This window comes from Eulemur rufifrons, chromosome 19 (assembly GCF_041146395.1).
Source record: "Eulemur rufifrons isolate Redbay chromosome 19, OSU_ERuf_1, whole genome shotgun sequence".
Taxonomy (NCBI): domain Eukaryota; kingdom Metazoa; phylum Chordata; class Mammalia; order Primates; family Lemuridae; genus Eulemur; species Eulemur rufifrons.
Window position 1 is genome coordinate 90,974,149 of NC_091001.1, and position 23,041 is coordinate 90,997,189.

Sequence of the window (23,041 nt, forward strand, 5' to 3'; positions counted from 1 at the left end):
CTGTGGTCTTTACCTATCAACTTTACTTCCTTACAACTCCATTCCCTCCTGAATTCTCTGAATTAAGGTAACTATCCAGAAATCCCACTGAAACTGTCCTAGACGAAAGCAATGCACTCCTAATTATCAACTCCCATGGTTTCTTCTCCATCCACATTTCTTTTTTGACTGCTCTACTCTGCTCAACACTGATGAGCATCCCATGCTCTTGACACCCCATCCTTCCCTGGCCTCTCTAACCCAGGCTCTCCTGCTCCCTGCTCTTCTTTCTCACCATATGCACACCCATACTGTGCTCGGTTTTAGGCATAAGAGTGCAGACTATAGTGGCTCTGGCTCTGTTACTTCATTTATTCATTCAATACATATTTACTGAGCACCTATTATATGCAAGATAGCAGAGTGGGCCCTAGAATAAAACAATGAACAAGAAATATTTGGTCACTACCTTCAAATCCAACCAAGCATAAAGAAAAATGTTTATGTTTAAGTCAGCAGCAAGATATATGTGACTTGGAAACTAAAATGATGAGGTTTTTCTCCCCTTACTTTCCTAAGTGGCAGTGTTTCAACGTGAGCAATCTAAGGCAAGAACATACCAAAGGCAAAATAATTCACAAGGAAAAAATATGAACTGGAAAGGAAAAACATATTACTCACTGATGTAAATGCCAGCAGCTCCTCTTCAGTTAATTTATGCACGGGGTTGTTCTTTTGGAGATTTATGCTTTAAATTTTAAAAAAAGCAAATTAGTTCTAAAATGCATATTGTATTAATATCTAATTCTTTTTTAAAAAAACAAAGCAGTTGCTATATTTTATATATTTGAAAGCACGTATTTAAATATTATGGCATTATATACAAATGTAGACATGAGTTTGCCAAAGGTAAGTATAAAAAGTAATAAAAAATGCTGATAAAATGTAGTGGGTGTACTAAATGTCAACATAATTTATCTTATTAGGAAAAAAGAAATCCAATCTGTGCCACTCCACAAAGAAAATGAAAAGAATTATTACAGCAACAACTCCTATTTGTTAAATTCATGCCAAAAATAAAGAAAATATTACTATAACCACTGGCAGGGAAAAATTAAGAAACCGTCAAAGAGGCAGAAGAATAGGAATTCTAAAATCCTGCTGATCCAGGTATAATTGGTAGAATTCATTTTAGAAAACAATTTGGCACTATCTTATAAACTCAGCATTTACATATCTTCGACTCAATAATTCCATCCTAGGTAAGACACCCCAGAGAAATTCTTGAACCAGTGAACCAAGAATCATATACATAAATAACCGTAGTGATACTGTGTGTAACAGCAAAAATCTAGAAATAATCCAAATGTCCAAAAGAAAATGGTAAACTGTGATATATTCTTCCAATGGAATGCTATACAGCAAAGTAAATTGTAGCTACATATAGCACCATGAATAATAGAAATATAATAATGAGAGAAAAAAGGCAAATCACAAAGGACTATATAAGATATCACATTTATAAAGCTCATGAACAAGCAAAATGAAGCAATTGATTTACAGGTATACAAAACATGAGATTAAATATACTTTTTAAAGGCAAGAAAATGACAGACACAAAATCAAGGTACCAGCTATCTCAAGAAGAGGCAGGAGGATGAGATGCAGAAGCACACAGGTTGGGCTAATGGTATTTGCAATCTTCTAGTTATTAAGTGGAGTAGTGGGTTCAACAGTGTTCACTTTATTACTATACTATATAATTTACATTTATATATTATATAAATTCTTTTGTAAGTAAATATTACATATATTCAAAGTGAAATGAAAATACCACTCCATAAAACAATAATACTTTCTTGTTATTTTCAGTACTGTAAGAATTCTATAATGTGCATAAAATGTTCACATAATAATTTTTAAATGAACCTATTTCTATTTTTGGTAAGGAAATATAAATGAATGGGGAAGGAAAGAACTATGAAACAATTTCATTTAAAACACACACAACACACATGTACATGCACTTAGACATTTCCAATTTGACTGTGCAAAGGAATTATGTATCAGGTGGCAAGATGATCCAATTAAACCCTCCTAAGGTCCTTTTAGTTCTAGACACTAAGATTCTAATGAGTGAACAAGGGTATAAAAGGCATTCCAAGATAAGAACCTCATCCAAAATGGATCAGCATTCATCTCTCACATAAAAATTCCAATCCTAAAAGCATTACACATAGTATACAGATAAAGTGAAATGCTACAGGCTCATTACAAATAATTATGACATAGTCACTGAGTTGGGTCACCACTATTTCACATAATTTACTGTCAAAGGTTTATAATATACTCATAGTTGACCCTCAGTATCTGCAGGGAATTAGTTCCAGGACCTCTCACAGATATCAAAATCCAAGGATACTCAAGTCTCTTACATGAAATGGTACAGTATTTGCATATAACCTATGCACATCCTCCAGCATGCTTTCAATCATTCTATATTATGTATAATACTTAATATAATAGAAATGCTATATAAATAGTTGTTAAACTGTATTGTTTTGCTTATATTGTTTTTCATTGTTGTATTATTTTTTATTAGGTTTTTGTTTGCCAGAATATTTTTGATCCAAATTGGTTGAATCCATAGAAAAAGAACTTGTGGATATGGAGGACCAACTGTATTACTACTACGCACACTTGAAAATCAAACTGTTAATTTAAAAGAGAATTACCCTTCCCCACTCAGTAGTCTGAATCACTCTATAGGGCTGCTATATTTTAAGGAATTCTTCCCACAGTGATTTATGTAAATGCCGTCAGGTATACCGAGGTATAAGAGACATAGGGCAAGTTCCAGTGTTTGGTTTTCAGGTAAAAATCAAACTCAAGTAAAGGGCAAGAGTTAGGGAAGGAGCACGAAGCTATCCCCACTGCTGCGTCAATCTACAATCCATAAGAACACACCTTCTCTTAGTCTCCATTCCAAACCAAGCTAGCCTACCACAATGTCCAAGTCACCTCTACACAGGGGTTAGCAGCCATGGGGATTAGATGGAGATCAGGCAGTATAAGAAAATCGCTGTTTATCCCCCACAGTAACTCAGTTCATGCAAATCATGAATGCACTGATGTTCTAACCCAGAGGTTTATAAACTGCATGCTCTAAGGTTCAGACAACAACTAAGTGGTTTCTGCCAAACAATTAAAGATTTAAGCAGGCTGTGAAATCCATTCATCACTTTTATCTGTTCTATATATTGAAATTCCACCAAAATCTTACTTAAGGGGAAAAATGATATTTGAAGACAAGCTTTTTCTTGGCTTTTAGTCTCTCTCAATTATGATGTTTAACTCAATAGAAATTAAGTTCAATTCACAGAATGGCTGAGGAATACATTTATTTGCTACAGCTTTCCTGATGAGTTGACAATTATGAAATTGCCAAAATAACATTTTTAAAAATAGCATAAAGAAGAACCCAGAATTCGAAGTCAATAAAACCTGGACTCAAATCCTAATTGCTACTTTGTAATTCCGGACAAGTCATTTAGCCATTTGAACACTATTTTCTCATCTGAAAAAAAATGAGGAAAATAACAACCCCAAGGGGTGTTAGATTTTTAATGTGGGTTAATGTGAAAGTACTTGGTATAATGCCAGCACATAGTATTGCTCATAAATGGTTGCTATTCGTATTATTAATATAAGAAATGTATTATAAATTGAACAAGTAATTTTTCTACAGTAAGCGTGAATTCTGTCACTGAGATCAAATAATGTAATAGGAAGATCACTTTGGATTTAGAAACAGAACTCTATATGTGCGATCCCTTTTAAACAAATAAAAGGGGGCTGTAGAACTGAATTCAACTTTTATGTAAATGAAAACCTATTGTTAGTATATAGGAAGTAAAATGCTATGCGGTGAATACTACTGAGTTAAAAGAACAATTTTTTTTCAAACACTTTTTCGTAAATTGACTATTACTAATTTAACTGGTATCAACATTGTAACTTTGTGAGAGATTCTACTTTGAGCATTACTAATTCTCTTGATGACAAATGTGATATTTATATAATCTGTGAGTACCTTCCTACAACATATTAAATATAATACAAACATAAAAAAGAATAACTTTACATTGGAGAAGCATAGCAAACACCACTTTGATCATGTGATGAAAGTTAACTTCACCAGTAGTACAAATCAAAATCATGCTCTATCTCCTAGGATGCACTGAGAATGACAAAATTTCACTTCTCTGATATCCCCCTGCTAATAATGCATAAGGTGAATCTAATCATTAAGAAAAAAAAGTCAGACAAACTCAAATTGAGAGGAAGTCTACAAAATAACTAACTTGTAAATTTCGAGTGTCAAGATCACGAAAGTCAAGCAAAAATGAGGAATTATTCCAGACTGACAAAGACTAAAGAGATATGACAACTAAATGTACCACAGGATCTTTTGTTCTAAAGGAGATTATGGGGACAACTGGCAAAATTTGAAAGGGGTCTGAAAATTAAATGATAGTAAAGTATGAATGTTAATTTTCTGATTTTAATATCTATATTGTGGCTATGGACAAAAATAACATTACTTGTTGGAAACACACACTAAAGTTTTCAGGGACATCATGTTGAAAACTTATTCTCAAAAGTTCTTTGTGCTTTTCCTAGTTAAGGCTCACTGAAGAAATTTTGTTTATAAAGGAAAGAGAAGAGTAAGTATAGCAACTCATAGGAGATTCTTAATCTCTAACCCTTTAATTGGTTTCCCAAGTATTCCATTTCAATCTTCATAAGCACTATAAAACTCCCTATTCATCCAGAACTCTTGGGACCTCCTTGAATAAAAATTTCCCCAAACACAAGAGAGCCAACATGCAAGATGTTCAAAGCAGCCAAGTCAGTCATTAACTTACCAGATTCCAAGGATAACAGCAAGCTCTTCAGCACATAGGTCAGGTATCCGAAACTGTTCACAATCTGCTAACTTTATCTCATTCAGAACAGTATCATCATTGAGCTCAAGATTCTGGTAGAATACAAAAGAAAATATTTAGATCAAAAATTAAATTTGATTCATTCAACTGAATGGCATGTAATATTAATAAATTGCTGGAGGGATAAAGTTAACTTACCTTTTAAGATTATGTAACAGGTACAATAGCCTGTTTCCTGTGAAACACATATCTGGCGACAGCTTACCTTGTAAAGATGCGCTACTTAAACCTCAAGAATGCACTGACAGGAACAATAATGGGGAACAATAGCTATCATTGATTGAGCCTTTCTACAGATAATTTTGCATATATTTTCTTATTCATCTCACAGTAATCATAGGCAATAGGCACCTCTATTCCCATTTATAGATTCAGAAACAAAGAATCAGAGACTTAAAGAAGGTGATCCACGGTCACATTCAATGTATGTGGCAGCATGAGGATTTAAAAACAGATCTTCCTACTTTGCTTCTAAATTCTAATCTAAAACATCAACTCCCCAACTCTGTGTCTCAGCAGTATAGGTGTGATGAGCTATGAAATAGGTTATAAATAACTCATTATTAATAATAGAAATACCAAACTGACAGGCTGATTCTAAAATTTATTTGGAAATGCAAAGATTCTAGAATAGCCAAAACAACTTGAAAAAGAATAAAATCTGAGGACTTAAGAGTACTTGATTTCAAGAATTACCATAAAGCCAAAGTACAGTGTAGTTCTGGATTATAGACACATAAATGGATGGAAGAGAATGCGATCCCAAATTTAAGCCCCATGCATATATGGTTGATTGATTTTTCAACAAAGGTACCTAGGTGATTCAATAAGTAAAGTCTTTTCAATAAATGATGTTGGAACAACTGGATATCCATTTCGGGAAAAAAATGACCGTCTACCCTCCTCTCATACCATATACAAAAATTAAATCAAAATTGATCATAGACCTTAATGTAGGTGCTAAAACTAAAAATACTTCTAGAAGAAATCATAGGGCAAAATTTTTGCAACCTTGAGGTAGGCAGACAGTCCTTAGGCTACAAAAAACATAAATCATAAGAGAAAAACTTAATAAATTGACTTTATCAAATTAAAAACTTCTGCTCTTTGAAAACATTGGTAAGAAAACAAAAAGCTAAGCTACAGATTCAAAGAATATACTCACAAAACACATTTCTGAAAAGGGACTTGTATTCAGAATATGCAGAACTCTTAGAATTCAATAATAAGACAAACAACCCAAATAAAAACTGGGAAAAAGACTGTACACACACTTCATAAAAGAAGATACATGAATAGCCAATGAGCACATACAAAAATCCCTGACAGTAGTAGTCAACAGAGAAATACTATTAAAATCCGAATGAACTACTAGTACACACACACATTAGAATGGCTACAGTTAAAAAGATTAACAATATTAAATGCGGGCAAGGATCTGGAACAATTAGAACTTTTATACATTACTGATGGAAATGTAAAAACGGCACAACCACAGAAAACAGTTTGCCAGCTTCTTATAATAAACATACATTTACCACATGAGCCATCAATTCCACTCCTAAGTAGTCACCCAAGAGAAATGAAAACATATGTCCACACAAAGACAAGTTCATAGCAGTTTTATCTGTATAGCCAAAAACTGGAAACAACCCAAATGTCTGTCAACAGATAAATTGATTTAAAACATTATGCTATAGCCAGCCAATGGAATTCTATTCAGCATTAAAAAGGAACTACTGACATATGCAACCATATAGATAAATCTCAAAAACATCATGCTGAAAAAGAAGCTAGATACAAAGGAGTATGTATGATTCCATTCAAGCAAAATTCTAGAAAAGACAAATATCTGTGGTTACAGAAAGCAGACCAATAGTTGTTTAGAGCCAGAGGGTTGAGGGATTAGCTACAAAGGCGCAGGATGGAACTCTCTGGTGGTAAGGGAACACTTCTTGACTATAATGGTTAGGTACATATATTTGTCAAATCTCATTAAACTGTACAATTAAAATGGGTCAATTTTTATGTTATAAACATGTTATATGTTTTACGTTATACCTCAATAAAAGTGGTTTTTGTTTTTTGGTTTTTTTTTTTTGAGACAGGGTCTTGCTTTGCTGCCTAGGCTGGAGTGCAGTGGCACGATCCCAGCTCACTGCAGCCACAAACTCCTGGGCTCAAGTGATTTTCCCACCTCAGTCTCACAAGTAGCTGGGACTACAGGCATGGGCCACCATGCTCAGCCAAAGTGATATTTTTTAAAATGAATCACCAAAAACCAGCAAAACCACAATGAGATAACATTATACAGACACTTGCTAGAATGGCAAAAATTAAAAAGACTGACAATACCAAATATTGGCAAGGATGTAGAGCAACTTGCACACTCATACATTGATGATAAGGATGTAAAACAGCATGACCACTTTGAAAAACAGTTTGGTAGTTTCCCATAAAGTTAAAAATATACTTAACAGACAAACCAGCCATTCCATTCCTAGGTATTTACCCAAGAGAATTAAAAATTTGTGTTCACACAAAGACTTAAACACAAACGTTCCAGGCAGATATACTGATAATAGCTGCTAGAAACAATGCAAATGTCACCAACAGTTCAGTTGACAAAACATATTGTGGTTTATCCATACAACAAAATACTACTCAGCAATAAACAGGAGCTAACTTGTTATTACAACATGGATGAATCTCGAAAACATTATGCTAAGTGAAAGAAGCCAGACCCAAAAAGTACACACTATATGATTCCATTTACTTGAAATTCTAGAAAAGACAGGTCTAATCGGTGACAGAAAGCAGATCAGTGGGAAGGAAAGTGACTGACTACAAAGGAGTATGAAGGAAATGCTTCTATATTTTCATTATAGTGTTGGCTATATAGGTCTATTTGTTAAAACTCAACAAACTATAATTGAAAATAGGTGCATTTTATGTAAGTTATTCCTCAATAAACTTGATTAAAATTTTTTTTCTAATTCAACAAAAGTATAGCTAAAACAAGAGAGACTTTAGGAGCCAAATGAAGCTCTGCAGAGACTTATAATTTCAGAAGGCTGGAAATTATCTATGGCTACAAGCTCAAGCTTTGGAAATGAGGATAAGCAGTTAATCTGCCCAAATCACAGACCAAAGGAACAGCTTTCCTTATCTGTCCTCAAACTGACCCTAACTGTAGGCCCAGCTTTTCTCTACAAGGTTTTTGTTTTTTTTTTTCTTAAGACAGGATTTCACTCTGTTGCTGGGGCCTAGAGAGCAGTGGCGTCATCATAGCCCACTGGAACCTCAAACTCCTGGGCTCAAGCCATTCTCCTGCCTCAGGCTTCCAAGTAGCTGGGACTACAGACACGTGCCACCATGTTCTGCTACTTTTTCTATTTTTTGTAGAGACGGAGTCTCGCTCTTGCTCAGGCTGGTATTGAACTTCTGGCTTCAAGCAGTCCTCTCATATCAGCCTCCCAAAGAGCTTGGATTATAGGCATGAGCCACTGTGCGCGGCCTCTCTACAAGGTTTCCAGGAAACAGTACTGCAAATGCTGAGTGGGAGAAACATAAAATTTTAGGCAGCTCCTCAGTCTCCACTGCAAAAATTCCTCCCTGAAGGAGTACCCCTAAAAAGGTAGGCCTGGCAGGCGTACAGCACACCCTGGTGGCCATCCACTTTCACCACAGGTCTTTCATAAATTTTTAAGTTCTGTATTAAGTTGTACATAATTTTTATACATTCCTCATAATAGTCATCACATTCTATTTATCACCATAGGAGACAATTTTCTATAGGAGAACTCCACATAAAAAAACAACAAAAAATAATGCATTACTGAATAAAATGCTGGATTTCAGAATTAAATCTCTTTTCATAGATGCTGTGTTATGGCCTAAAAATCAGGCTTCTGACAGTTAATCTAAGACTTAGAAAGGGACTGAGGTGACATCCAAAAACTTAAGGAGAAAGACCCAGTTCATATAAGGAGGAAGTGAAGGGTGGAGGCAGATATCGGCACAGCTCCCGCCCAGCACCAGGCCCAGCAGTACGAGTCCTCATTCCGGCATGGCTCTATGTCCCTCAGGTAGTACAGGAGGCACCTTGTGTAGTCTCATCCCTGCGTTTCTACATTTCTCCCTTCCTTCCTTCATTCTCTGCTTAAAATCAAGAACTATTCCTCACTGAAGTTGTCACAAAAGCAAACAACAGAGTACTTGGGGCGATCCCAGGAGACAGGCAGTATCTAGCAAAAGCCTTCCTTGGGACTAACAACTGCTGCCACTCTCTTACCCAGCCCCAGCCCCGCCCCTTGGCATGATTCTCAGTACAGAATTTTAGTGTGCAGTGTACCCAAGATAAATTTGCTTGCAGGCTCTGGAATGAAGAGTAGCAACACATGGGCTTTAAGGACTGTAAAATCAACCAAAGGACAGTAAAAAATGTAGGTTTGTGGTCTCTGGGATAGGAAAATGCACACATAAATGCTAATGGCCTCCATGGAAGCAGCTGGAGAGACCTGTGAGTAGGTAAACTGACCAAGAGTCATAAATTCAAGCTACTAGAAGAGAATTCATTAGATGCATCAAAAAAAAAAAAAAAAACAACCTACTAAGGCAGCAACCAACACAATAATGACACAGTAACAAAAGGCAAATCATAAAACTGGTGAAAAGGAATTCTGATAAAACTTTATACATTTAGAAGAAACCCAAGAAATTTCAAGTCTCTGAATGTTCAAAAATACCCAAACATAAGGAGACAAATATGGTTAACAGCTAGAAAAACTGGTCTCTACTCAGTCTGTCTTTGGTATTTCTTCAAGGCGGGTAATACATAAGTGACTATATTATAAATTCATATTTATTAAATTCTAGAAGAAAAACACCATTTTCTCTACTTAAGGGTAAATTTAAAAAAGGCTTAAATACTGTATTCTTCCCTGCCCCAGCCACCTGGAAAAGGCTCAAGAAAGGACAAAATGAAGTCTCTCTCCACCCTATTTAGTGTTTCTATGGTACTCACCTATTGAAACAGTTAGACTCAGCTATTAACTGAATTAAATAACTTATAATCCTACTTACTTTGGTTAAATGTTCCAGAGGAGTGGGAGCTGGACTGAATTCACAATGTGAAAGGACATCCCCTTCCCTTCTTACATCTAGAATCAGTTGTGCCACATAATTTTCCTGGAATCGTGTCCTTTTTCCCAAAGCACCTGAAAAAACAATAAAATTATATTTATTAATTTGTCAATCAGATCTACTGAATAATCATGAAGAGTAATATTTTCAGAGTGCTTTAGAGTTTACAAGGTGTTTTCTCCATTTCACATAATAAAAGGCCTAGCCTCAGGTTTTAAATGATTTATAAAATTACAAAGCCAATAATCAAGCTATGGTGCCAAGACTCAAACCCAGGATTTCTGCCACTAGATTCCACATACTTAACTTCTGCATCAAACCACCACCCTCCTCAAAAAACAGTAACTCATTTAGTGTTATAGGTAGAAGAACTATTATTATCTCTATAAAACAGATGAAAAAACAGAGGTTCTGAGATATTGTCACTTATTCAAGATCACAGGACTTCTCAGTGGCAGAGCCAGAGCTAAAATCCAGGGTTATCAGGTCCTAAATCCCAGTCTGTTAAACTATTTGGCTTCATGTAACACCAAAATTTTTTCATTATGTCTCTGAAGTAACTTGCTGCAGAATAGCTGCTTTCAGACCACTTTAAGAGAAGCAAAAATTCCAATATCCATTCTCTGGAAAGGGTCAGATTACAAAGACCCTTGATTACAAAAACCAGTCTAAGAAGTCTGGATTTTATCCTGTGATGAGTCTGGCTCTAAGTTATACATCAACCTTTTAAACATGTTATGCTAAAGATAGCCATTGAAATGGAGTAGCACGGCTTACTTTTTTATAGTAAGGCTACAGCTGAGTGGAAAAAAATAATAATCTGATTCTCATTTTATATTTGTGAGCACCACATTTGTATTTTTAAATTCTTCACCTCTAACTTGGAAAACAAAATATAAAGAACTAGGTAGTAAATTCAGTTAAAGCTGAATATACAGAATACTGTGCCATTAATATTTTTAAATAGTTCCAAAAAAGTCTGCTAGGACCAAAATATGTAAAAACACAATCTCTGAAACTAACCTCACAAGTTATATTATATATAACTACATTTTCAAATAGAGATACGACTCCAAATTATACACAGCCATTGTTCCAAAAGCTATAAGCTAGATATTAAATAATTTTTCCCAAACAATGTAATAAAAGGTGGCTAAGATCCCAGACCAGTCCACAAAGTCATATATGTAACTCATAATATATCTGACTTTATTGATAGGAGTAGCTCAGGAAGCACAGAATCTGGGGGCTAAGCATAGCCATTAGAGATAATCTGGACCTAACCTTGGGCAAACAAATAGGTTCGATCATTTCAACATTCACAGGTAGTTATATCCTAGAATGCTCAGCGAGGTTCAACAGGTACAAACGGTGTGATCAACTGATGATGTCTGACTTCCATTAATTTATTCAATACTGAATACCAATTATATTGTGAGACATTAGGGACAAAACAATTCATAAAAAAAAAAACAATGCTTCTTATTTGGTATTCAAAAGAAACAGAGGTCTTTAGGAGAAATTCTCTAATTTGTTCATTCATTCAACAAATATTTATCGAGTGCCTACTATCTGCCAGACAGTGCTCTAAAGCACTGAAGAAAGTTATCAAGTAAACAAAACAGTCAAAAATTTCAGCTAATAGGGAATACAAAGGAAGGGAGGAGGGAAGCAATAGGTGGGTGCTTATAAGAAAGGGCAATGCAAAGACGCCAAGCTAAACTGCGGACCCTAGAGAGGCCTACGGAGGTCCACATCCAGAACCACATGGTCAAAGTTCACTTGTGTACAGCCTGGCCATTGTCTATTACTAACATGTATCTAACTAGATTAGAACAATAAATGGGAATCTCTAAGAATAAAGAAAATATGTAATTTCAAATTTGTTCTAAAACTGTAAATCTTTAAATAAAATCTTTAAAATCCATTTTTGTAAATCAAAGAATAGGATTTAGACAATCAAATACTCTCATACAATACAAACTGCTAATGTACATATGAGTTTTATCATAAAAAAAAATCAGTTATCCACAAAAAGGTAAAAGGTCTTACCTGTCAAATCAACTTGTAATTTGCCAATGTCTTTAGCAATACTGAACTGATCCTTTGCTTTCTGATACTCATAATAATATAAAAAAATATATGCACATTCCAGGTGGAATTGAATAGCCAAATATCGACCTGAATCACCTACAAACAGATTTTCTAGTTTCATCACTGTAAGACAAAAGAGGAAACATTTAAAACTATGATGAGAATAAAAATATATTAATGAGTAAAATGTTGAGTCCATAATGTGTAAAGCATACATTATATAGTTCTCTACTCTTTGAGAATTTTAAATGTAGAACACAAGGAATACAAACATAATAACAGTTACCAGTTAGCATTTTCTGAGTATTTACATACCTACCCCAAAATGAAGCTAAGGACATTATATACATCACCACCTTTATTCCATACAGTCCTAGAAGATACGATTCATAACATGCTCTTTCTTAGAGTGCTTATCTAACACTATAAAAAAAGGCAACATAAGGTGTTGATACAAAATACCAAGTGAATCTATAAGAATTAAACATGTTACTATGTGAAACATACACATTTAAGAAATTAACATTGACTATTAAACAGGTAAGATAAAGAAAAAAGAAAGACCTAAACAATATAGAAAACCTGATGAAGAGGAATCAGCTTACAGTTTCCTTCATAGAAAATACAGAATTTCTCCCTTAAAATAAAAGGGGAAACAGATATACATCCATGTATATCTAAGATGACGTTAAGTATCAAATAGAGAAGGAACGATTATTGGCTTGGCAGTCCGATTCTAATTTATTTCTCTAAATCCCTGAGAGGAAAAGATGTGAGGATAATAACCTAGTAACATAGCATCTGAAATAAAATGTCTGCCAAAATTAGTTATGAATAATAAAGGAGCTAGTTGACATACAGCAAGTTACAAGGCTATCTAACAGGTCACCTCATCCAACTGATCCTCTCAAACAGAATTCCCTCCTACAGTATCCTTGAAAAACTATTCCTTACAAATGTTTCCAATAATGGGTTTGTCAGCATTTCACAGAGCAGTCCACAAGAATGAATGCATAATGAATGAATGGAAAATGCACTTCCAAAGTCCAAAGACTGAAGACAATTTTTCCATCATTCAAGATGAAAGAGAAGTTATATTTACTGAATGTCTACTCTGCCTAGCAATGAGTATTTTACATGTTGTGTTAGTTAATTCTCACAGTCATGTCTTTGAGGCTGGCATTAGCTCCATTTAATTCATTAGAAAATTGAGTTCAGACAGCTGACCAACTAGTCACTTCAGTTGTTAGGTGGCAAAGCCAGGACTTGAATTCAAGCCTGTGGGGAAAAGTGAGAAGGGGGAGCTGGCAGGGGAACAATGAAGGTGCAGAAGTGATGCTGGAAAAGCCTAATCTACTTTCTCACCTAGCAGTCTGGCACAAACACCTGTAGCTAAGAAACAGACCCCTTAGTCTTAATGTGAACTGAAATTAAAATGGGTCTAAAAAAGAAAGCTAGTGTTTTTCTATAGCCCATTGAAAAAATTCTCTGAACTCGAATAAAGGGAACAAGTCAAGATGTACGTGTCTCACCTCAAAAGGCACACAGGCATCCTAACATGAACTTCTTGCTGTGAAAATCCTTCAGTAGACTTCATCCATGCAAACCAAACTCAAGAAAAGCTAGATCTGATGATACCCAATGCGCTTAGTAAGGGCTTCCTTTCCTTAGCTTTCTTTCCTTTTGTCTGCCCGGCATTCCTGAGTGTCTAGCCATTGCTCTTGGAAATATAATAACCTTCTATAAACTTAGCACAATTTGAAAGTGACACAATTTGCCCTGGCTGTCAGTAACAGTAAAGTAATCTTCCCAAAAACTTCTGGATGCAGAAATTATGGTATGTGAGGGTTGGCCAAGGTTTTTAAAAATTCTCTCCCAAATATCACAGAAAGGCCATACATCTAGGGAAGACTATCAAATTTAAACCATCCTAATACCACATAAATAAGTCACAGAAATGCCCAAAGTTGGCTGTATGTATCTATCTTCCCTCCTATCTACCTACATACCTTGCTATCTCTATATATGTATATATCTGTATATATTATCAGCATAAACCGGCTTTCATTTGTACTTCTGTGTTTTCTCTCAGTATCTTATGTGTTTGAGATCAAATGTTAGATAAAGTAGAGGAATAGATTCTGATTTTTTTTAAGAACTAGCTTACTCTTTAAATTTTAGCAGCATCTAATAAGCTGAATTTTGAAACTTTAATACAGTCATGGATTACTTAAAAACAGGGACATGTTCTGAGAAATGTGTCATTAGGCGATTTTATTGCTGTGAGAACATCACAGAGTATACTACTTACACACACCTAGATGGTACAGGGCCTACTGCACACTTCCGGTTCCATTATAATCACATATGTGGTCCATCTTTGACCAAAAAGTCTTATGCCACACATGACTGTATATGTAAATGGTTGTGCTGGGAACAAAAAAAAGGAATCTTCGGAGAACAGAAACTAAGTGAAAACTGCAACCCAAGGAAGTAAGCATGCAGTGAAGCCATATTCTTCCCTGAAGCTATCCACCAAACCCTAGGGACCTTAGCATTCCATTTTTTAATTTTTTTTTGAGACAGAGTCTCACTCTGTCACCCTGGCTAGGGTGTAGCGGTATCATCACAGCTCACAGCAACCTCAAACTCCTGGGCTCAAGTGATCCTCCTACCTCAGCCTCCTGAGTAACTGGGACTACAGGTGTGTGCCAACACGTCAGCTAATTTTTTCTATTTTTAGTAGAGATGGGTTCTCGCTCTTGCTCAGGCTGGTTTCAAACTCCTGACTTCAAGTCATCCTCCCACCTTGGCCACCCACAGTGCTAGGATTACAGGCCTGAGCCACCGTGCCCAGCCAGGATTCCCTTTTGATGGCTGCAAGGAGCACCACAGACTACAGATGAGGCCTGGACCCACCCAAAGTAGTCTATCTAGCAGATCCATATTTACAGTTGTGACCCAAAGAATTATATCTTCAACTTAAGGTTAAAATAGAGGTAAGTCTGCCACACAAAAGAGGTAGCAAGGAAAGTGGCAGTGGGTGAAGGGGAAAAAAATTTATCCCAAGAATTCATAACCATAAGCCAGCCTTCACACAGATCTGTAGACTGAATTCAGGGTAGCTATGTAGTCCAAAAAACCGCAAGCCAAAAATTTAGGTCCCCAGAGATGCAGCAGAAATAAAGACAAATTCTCTTCTGAAGGAATGCAACTTCAGTTAGGATTCAAAGAATTCCCACAGATAAAATTCCAAGGAACATGAGCTCACAGCAAAACAAAACAAAACAAAACAAACTCCCACAAGACATAGAAACTAAGGTCCTAATACCTGAAAGTCAGCAGAAACAAAAGGCAGAAACAGACTCTCAAAGACTTCAGAAGCTGAAATTACCAAACACAGTATATAAAATGTTTAATAGGTTTTAAGAAATAAAAAGCTAGAAAATATGAACAAGCAACTATAGAAATCAACCAGATAAACTGGAAAGGAAGCCCAAAAAAGTCTAGAAATTTTTTCTTAAATTAAAATTAAAAACTAAAGGGACATATCAGAGAACTATTAATAGAAGACAGATCCAAATGAAGTTCTGTGGGATGTAATATAGGGAAACAAACAGAGAGAAAATAAAAGAATTAAAGACATTGAACATGCAGATGAGAAGATCTAACATGTTTAAAGATGTAGAAGGAGACAAGAGACAATATCTGAAGAGATAATGGCTAAGAATTTTCCAGAAATGTGGAAAGATACTAAATCTCAAAGTCAGAAAGCCCATTAAATCTCTAGCAAGATAAGTAAAAAGAAATCCGTATCTTGTCTGAACATAGTCAAAGTAAAGAACCACAAATACAAAAAGATCTTAAGAATAGGAAAAAAAAAAAAGGTAGGACTACTCATAAAAGAAGAACAACACGACCAACAACTGATTTCTCAACACCAACAATGGAAACCAAAAAAACAGAACAGTGTCTTCATGGTGCTGCCTAGAATTTTTTAGCCAATGATTCGAGGAGGGTAAAATGACATCTCTAAGCAAACAGAAACAGTTTATCACCAAAATATGCTCATTCTAGTGGAGCAACTGCTAAATTATTTTACGCAACTTTTAGCATACAAAAACATAACTTTTGAGTTTTACCTCCCCTAAGTAAAAAGAATAATGAGAAAACACTGCCCAAAAGCATAAAGGAAAAGAGCCAAAAACCACATTAACATTGTAGTTTCAAACTTCCAAAAAAAAAACCACACACACACAAAAAAATTTTTGAAGTTTGGAAAGTAGGAAGGCTGAGTCTCTTTAAGAACAAGTTTTAAGGAGGATTGAGGCTTTTAACTATTTTTAGGGCTTCTGATTTAGAGTAAAAATTAAAAGCTGCTAGAAGTATCTGCTTCAGCAGAAAAACTTTCCAATGTAATTAACCTACCGATGAAGACATATAAAACTCTGAAGAATAAAGAGCAATGAAAAGATAGAGAATAGGTGTTTCCCCAAAACCAATGCAGTCATCTGAGTGACAAAACTCTCATGAGAAGCTGAAGCTCATGGATGTTCATTAGACAAGCATAAAGAAAAACAAAGAAATGTCTTCAGATAATGCCTGTAGAGAGACACGGATGCAGAAGTGACAGTAGATATGGAGATAGGTTGAAATATATCAAAACCTGCAAAATGAAGAAAAGTGACACCTGATAACTCTTGATTAGAATATAACTAGGGTCACAGTGACACCTCATTGAGATCTAGTACTAAACAAACTATCAAAAAAAATGACTTTTTAAGTAAAGAACTGTATAATTTCTTCAATTAATACATGGTGATTGAGCAGCTACTATAAAAACTCAGAAACAACTGAAATATATGGCATAATCATCAACAAAATGGACTGAGTCCACCCTAGCTAACTCCCTTAACTGATTCCCATTGCTCTTAAGAGATTGCTCTTAGAAAATTCCTAAGCCTGGCTTATCCTGTCCTGCACCTTTCTGGACCTCTGTGCCCCACACAGTCCTCTCTCTGCTCCAGGCACCATGACCTTTCTTTAGACCCTCAGATAAATGACACCCTCTCTCAGGTTATACAGCCTATATGGTTTGCATAAGCCTTTCTTTCTAGCATCAAAGGTTACAAAGTTAGCTATCTGTCAAGACTAACCCATCATCTACATACAAGAGGCTGCTTATCTGATTCTACTATAGGTCCAGATTCCCTCATCTGCAATACTGAGATCCAAAAAGCTCTGAAAATGATGTGTTCTTGCAACTTGTTTGGGGGGCTGGGGGGTGGGATCTGACCCAACCTCATTTGGCAGCACAAGGTGACATGAAGGAATGGGCAGAACTAGCCCTGCAGATGATACCAAAGGGTAGGGCAAGGTAAGAGTGCAAATGAGATGAGGAACAGAAGCTTTTACTACGTAAGAAAATCAGGGGATCCTGTTCACATCAGCCGACTTTTAAAGCCTACCTTCTAGCATCAAAATGTGGCAGGAAATGCATTGAGTTAGCTACACTCCCAGCAAAAATTCGGGTCCCTCAGGCAGGGGTCATCGCAAAGGATGAAAAAATAGTAGGAAATAGAAATAAAAATAATACACAGAGGCAAAAATATACTTTATAAAGAACAGATTTATGAAGATGGATAAGGAGGGTACTCGGAGGATTACACGTCTTTCCCGTCAGGTGTGCAACAGTGACTGAAGTTTTACACAGGTATTTATAAGTACAGTGTTTCGGTAGCCAGGGGTAACAGGATTTACATAATAATGGGCAGTTCAGTTTAGGTCCAGTCTTCCAAAAAGCTTCTACAGATCCCTTAATTAACTCTATGTGAACAAATGGTTACAAAACCTTTTTAAGGCAAACTTCTAAGTTTTAAGATAAAGCTATCACTTTAGCAAAAAACAGGGACATCATGGCTCTGGTTATTGTGCATTAGAACAGAGATTTAAGACCTGTCCCTTATGCTAATTACTTTAACCGCATGGGTCTGTCTGGGCTCGGTGGCATGTTTTTTCTATCAGCTCCCATCTCGGTGGCCTGTCTTTATTGATCAGCTCCCCATCCCGTGGCTCCATGCAAAACCTGCTTTGCCTTTCAAAGCATGTGAGAACCACAGGCCTGAGACTGCAGCGTCACCTTGGAAAGCAGCTGCTACTGACCATTGAGACGCCCTCCTGAGGTGAGGCAGCTTTTGATACGTGAACTAACACGTTCACATTTTCCTTCAGGGCAAAGCCTTGCAAAACTCCTGAAATCATTTCTGTCTCTAAAAATATAGGGGGCATTTCTATAAATCAATATTTCTTAGGCTCAACAAGGAAAAGACTGGAACACTCTAAAGGTCTCACGGTTATCAATAGAAGATCAGGTGAATAAATTATAAAACATTCACATATTACAATAGTATGTGGCCATAAAAAGTAATGAGCTTTAGCATATATTAAGTAAATAAAGCAAAGTGCCAAATGGTACATATAGCATATTACATTTTGAGAAGAAAATGGAAGAGAGAATACTAAAGAGCAAAAAAAACGCTAGAAGAATATACCTTCATAAAACCAATAACTAAGAAAGGGGAAGAGTAAGAAAAGGGTAGAAAGGAAACAGATGGAAGGGAGACCTCTCTAAATAGACCTTGACATACAGCTGTGATTCTAGAATCAGATAATTGGTTTACATATTTGAATAATAAAAATAAATAAAAAAAGAAAAAAAGGTAATCACTAAAACTTGAAATCAAAATTTAAAATAACCCTATTTCAAATGTACTTTGAACATTTTGACTCAGTGCACATACATCCTTAATGTAATATATTCCAAGGGGAAATAGAGCTACAAAGAAACCTTGAACCTGATTCAGTGGTCTTATTGCTAATAGTAGTGTTGGTATTGCTTTGAAATTTTATATTTTTTATATATATATATATATGAGCAAATTAAGTAATTATGCTTATATTGTTAGTAACAAGATCTTTAGCTTAAGAAGAGAATACAAATATCAATTGAGGATATAAACACGACACAAGGTTAAATGTTAATTGGAGCTCCTTGGTCAGGGTCAAGGACTTGACAGGCATGTTTACTGGGGCCTGGTCTTGGCTGGGAATTCAACGAGCATGTTTGACAGAAATGAAGTCTCAAACAGGGTCTCAGTTGGAATGTTTACCCATGTTGGAGACACCAGCTATGCATTTGCCAAAACCGAGACTGGTGCCTTCACCAGAGACTCACTCAATATGCTGTGAAGTCCAGGGTGCAACCAGAGAGTCTGCTGGGGCTGAGGATCAGCCAGAGACTAGACAAATACACTGGCTGGGGTCCCAATGGTGTGTTCAGCAGAGCCAAGTCAGGGGCTAGGCTGTGTAGTCTGTGAGGCCAAGGCCAGGTGGGTGGCTATGTGGCTGAGGCTAGAGCCTTCTCATTGTCAGAGAAGGAAGTTATAAACATGGAATAGGAAAAAAATATATGGAATAGGGAAGACTAGAATAAACCCTGTGATGTTGGCTGGAATTGGAGATAATGGTGTAAATTCATGGTTTTTAATATATAAACACAGAAATAGATATAGAGGTGCATGTATATGTATGTATGTCTGTATACATATAGATACACTTTCTAGCTATGTCTGTTGAAAGGATTTAAAAGGAACCAGAACTCACTGGAGAAATTACTGATTCCAGGGCTAGAACAAGGAAATGCAATATGAGGCTAAAACGTCTTCTTGTGTCAGAAAATAACGACGTGTTCAAATACAGGCCAGGCACGGTGGCTCATGCCTGTAATCCTAGCACTCTGGGAGGCCAAGGTGAGAGGATCACTTGAGGTTGGGAGTTGACTTGAAGTCAAGAGTTCGAGACCAACCTAAGCAAGAGTGAGACCCCATCTCTACAAAAAGCAGAAAAATTAGCCAAGTGTGGTTGTGTGCACCTATAGTCCCAGCTACTCAGGAGGCAGGAGGCTGAGGCAGGAGGATTGCTTGAGCCCAGGAGTTTGAGGTTGCTGTGAGCTATGATGATGCCACCGCACTCTAGCCAGGGTGACAGAGCAAGACTCTGTCTCAATAAAAAAGTAGTTTTCAAAAACATGTCAAGAGGACATACCAGCCAGTTTGAACAAGCTCCCAGGACAATCTGGAATAACCTGAGCATCAGAAGAGTGGTAGTAACAGACTATAATCCATTGACTAAGTCAGGAATCCATGAGTCCATACTAATATCAATACGTAAGTGAATAAATTCAAAGTTTGGTGAGGAATAGGATACTCTTATGATTGGCCTCTAAGTACATCATCACAAAACATGAATTATAAAGAAAAAATGGGTAACTGTATAGTAAAGAAGACTGACAGACACCACATTAATCAAGTGACTGCAGTTAACATCACTGATAATGGAATAAAGCGAAGTTGTGTGCCATCTGATAGGATGCAGTGAGAATAACACAGCACGACTTCTGTGATTGAAAGAGACTAAAGGGATATGACGACTGAATACAATTATGATCTGGATCATTTTGCTATCAAGGATATTTTGGGGACAAATCCGGAAAGGTTGTAATTCAATATTAGTAATGAATCAATGTTAATTTCCTGCTTTTGATGGTCGTATTATGGTTGTATAGGAAAATGCCTTTGTAGGAAAAACACACTAAAGTATGCATGGGTGATGGTGTGTCATGTCACCAATTATTCTTAAATAGTTCGAGGGGACAAAGTTCTTTGTACTGTTATTGCAACTTTTCTAGAAGATTGTGAGTGTTTCAAATTATTAAAAAAAAAAAAAAAGATCCCCAACTACTGGCAATTAAAGAAAAATAATTAAGAACACAGTTTGCCTTTTAGTCCTGATGAGGATGAGCCCTTTCTTACAAAAGAATTCTAGGGGGAAAAAAAGTAAATGAAATGACTCAATTATGAAATCACTAAGTAGGTAATTAAGATTAATGGAAAGACTGCACTTTCAGGGCCAAAAGCAACCTGGGTTGCCTAAGTAAAATGCCAATCAAATGGAGGCTTTATAAAATCCTCAGTAATTGGTTGAAGGGTATCCTTCACAAGCCATTAAAACCTGGGAGGCACGCAGCCAATCCTGTCTAAACAGGAAAGTGCCTGCCAACTCCAACTCATTTCCCCTCAAAAATCCTCTTCCCCCAACCTCTATACTTCTCAAGCTTCATTTCCCATTGCTGCTCCCGCTGATTTTTCCATCCTTCTCCTGCCTCTCTCTCTTTCCAACTATTTCCCTCTCTTCCATCCTATAACTTTTAATCACTATCTGATGAGTTATTACATATTCTTAGAATTGTGCTAGATCCTACTGCAAGGTTTAAGTCCTGCTCTCTCCTAAAAATGAGGTGAGGGGAGGAAGAGCTAGGCAGCTTGGAAGAGAAGACACGCAATCATTCAATACAAAGATAATTTGATTCTAAATTGTCTGCTATTGACCGTAAGTATCAAAGGGGCAAATCCATAAGACCTGGACAGTTAAATAAACCTTGTCAGAAGGGTAGAGCCTTCAAAGGTGGGTAGAATTTGGCCAAAACCTTACATTGAAACTCTAAATCGAGGGGTCCACATGTGTCTCATCCACTGCTGTACACCTAGCACCTACCATAGTTGGTGCTCAAAAAATATCCTCGGAGTCAGCAAATATTCAAAAATCCTTTTTTTTTTTTTTTTTTTTGAGACAGAGTCTCACTCTGTTGCCCAGGCTAGAGTGAGTGCCGTGGCGTCAGCCTAGCTCACAGCAACCTCAAACTCCTGAGCTCAAGGGATCCTCCTGTCTCAGCCTCCCGAGTAGCTGGGACTACAGGCATGCACCACCATGCCCGGCTAATTTTTTTCTATATATATTTTTAGCTGTCCATATAATTTCTTTCTATTTTTAGTAGAGATGGGGTCTCGCTCTTGCTCAGGCTGGTCTCGAACTCCAGAGCTCAAACGATCCGCCCACCTCGGCCTCCCAGAGTGCTAGGATTACAGGCGTGAGCCACCGCGCCCGGCCCTTCAAAAATCCTTTGATGGCTATCACCAATAAGACGGAAATCCAACGTCCTAGTGATCTAGCTCCTACTTACCTGTTCACCTGTTCAACCTCATCACCTGACACACATCCCCTCACACTCTGCTCCAGCCATTCCAAACTACTGGAATTCCCAACCGTACAAAGATGTTCCAAGTCTACGTGACTCTCTTTGTGCATATTACATGCCCTTTCCAACTTCTCTACCTAAAAAAATTCCTACAATTCTTCATGATTCAGTGAAAGACTCAGACATTTTGTGAAGCCTTCTCTGACCTCTCAGGTTCTGACCAATCACATTTTCTCCTTCATTCCTTACTCTTTACGCTCTGTTTTTCCTACCTGTATTTTGGCCCCTATCTCACTGAGTTCACTGATATTCACAACACTTAGCACAGTGTATGGAACACTGAAAGCATTAAAAAATGTTTTTTTAAATTAAATATGAACTTAAGCAGGAGACAGAAGGCCAAACATAAAAGTGAGACTAAAGATTTTCCTTATTAAAAAAAGACATCATGAAATTGGTATTTATTAATAGAAAAATAAATCCAGTACTGATGTACAGGGAGAAGGAACAAAAGCCAAGAAAGAGCCTACATGTGAGGTGTAACCTTCAGACATAAAGTGATGACAGTAACCGTAAGTAACTGGGGGGCTGGCCACACAGACAGAAGGGCAGACCTATCTTGTCATTCCCTACTGCCCAACAGCAGTACTATCCAATACAACTCTCCCTGATGATGTTGAGTAGTCGATAGATGCACTGTCCAAAATGACAGCCATTAGCC

The 23,041-nt window shown here is 36.7% G+C and overlaps 1 protein-coding gene across 1 annotated transcript in view; it reads right to left on the reverse strand.

Moving 5' to 3' along the window:
- The window catches only part of TTC27 (tetratricopeptide repeat domain 27), a 146,187-nt gene that overhangs the window by 103,488 nt on the left and 19,658 nt on the right, over positions 1-23,041 (reverse strand). Inside the window, exons 6-9 of the mRNA XM_069494121.1 lie at positions 12,186-12,350; positions 10,074-10,207; positions 4,908-5,020; positions 661-727 (exon numbers count right to left, since the gene is read on the reverse strand). Coding sequence (XP_069350222.1) covers positions 661-727; positions 4,908-5,020; positions 10,074-10,207; positions 12,186-12,350 — 479 coding nt within the window. The remainder of the gene's footprint in view (positions 1-660; positions 728-4,907; positions 5,021-10,073; positions 10,208-12,185; positions 12,351-23,041) is intronic.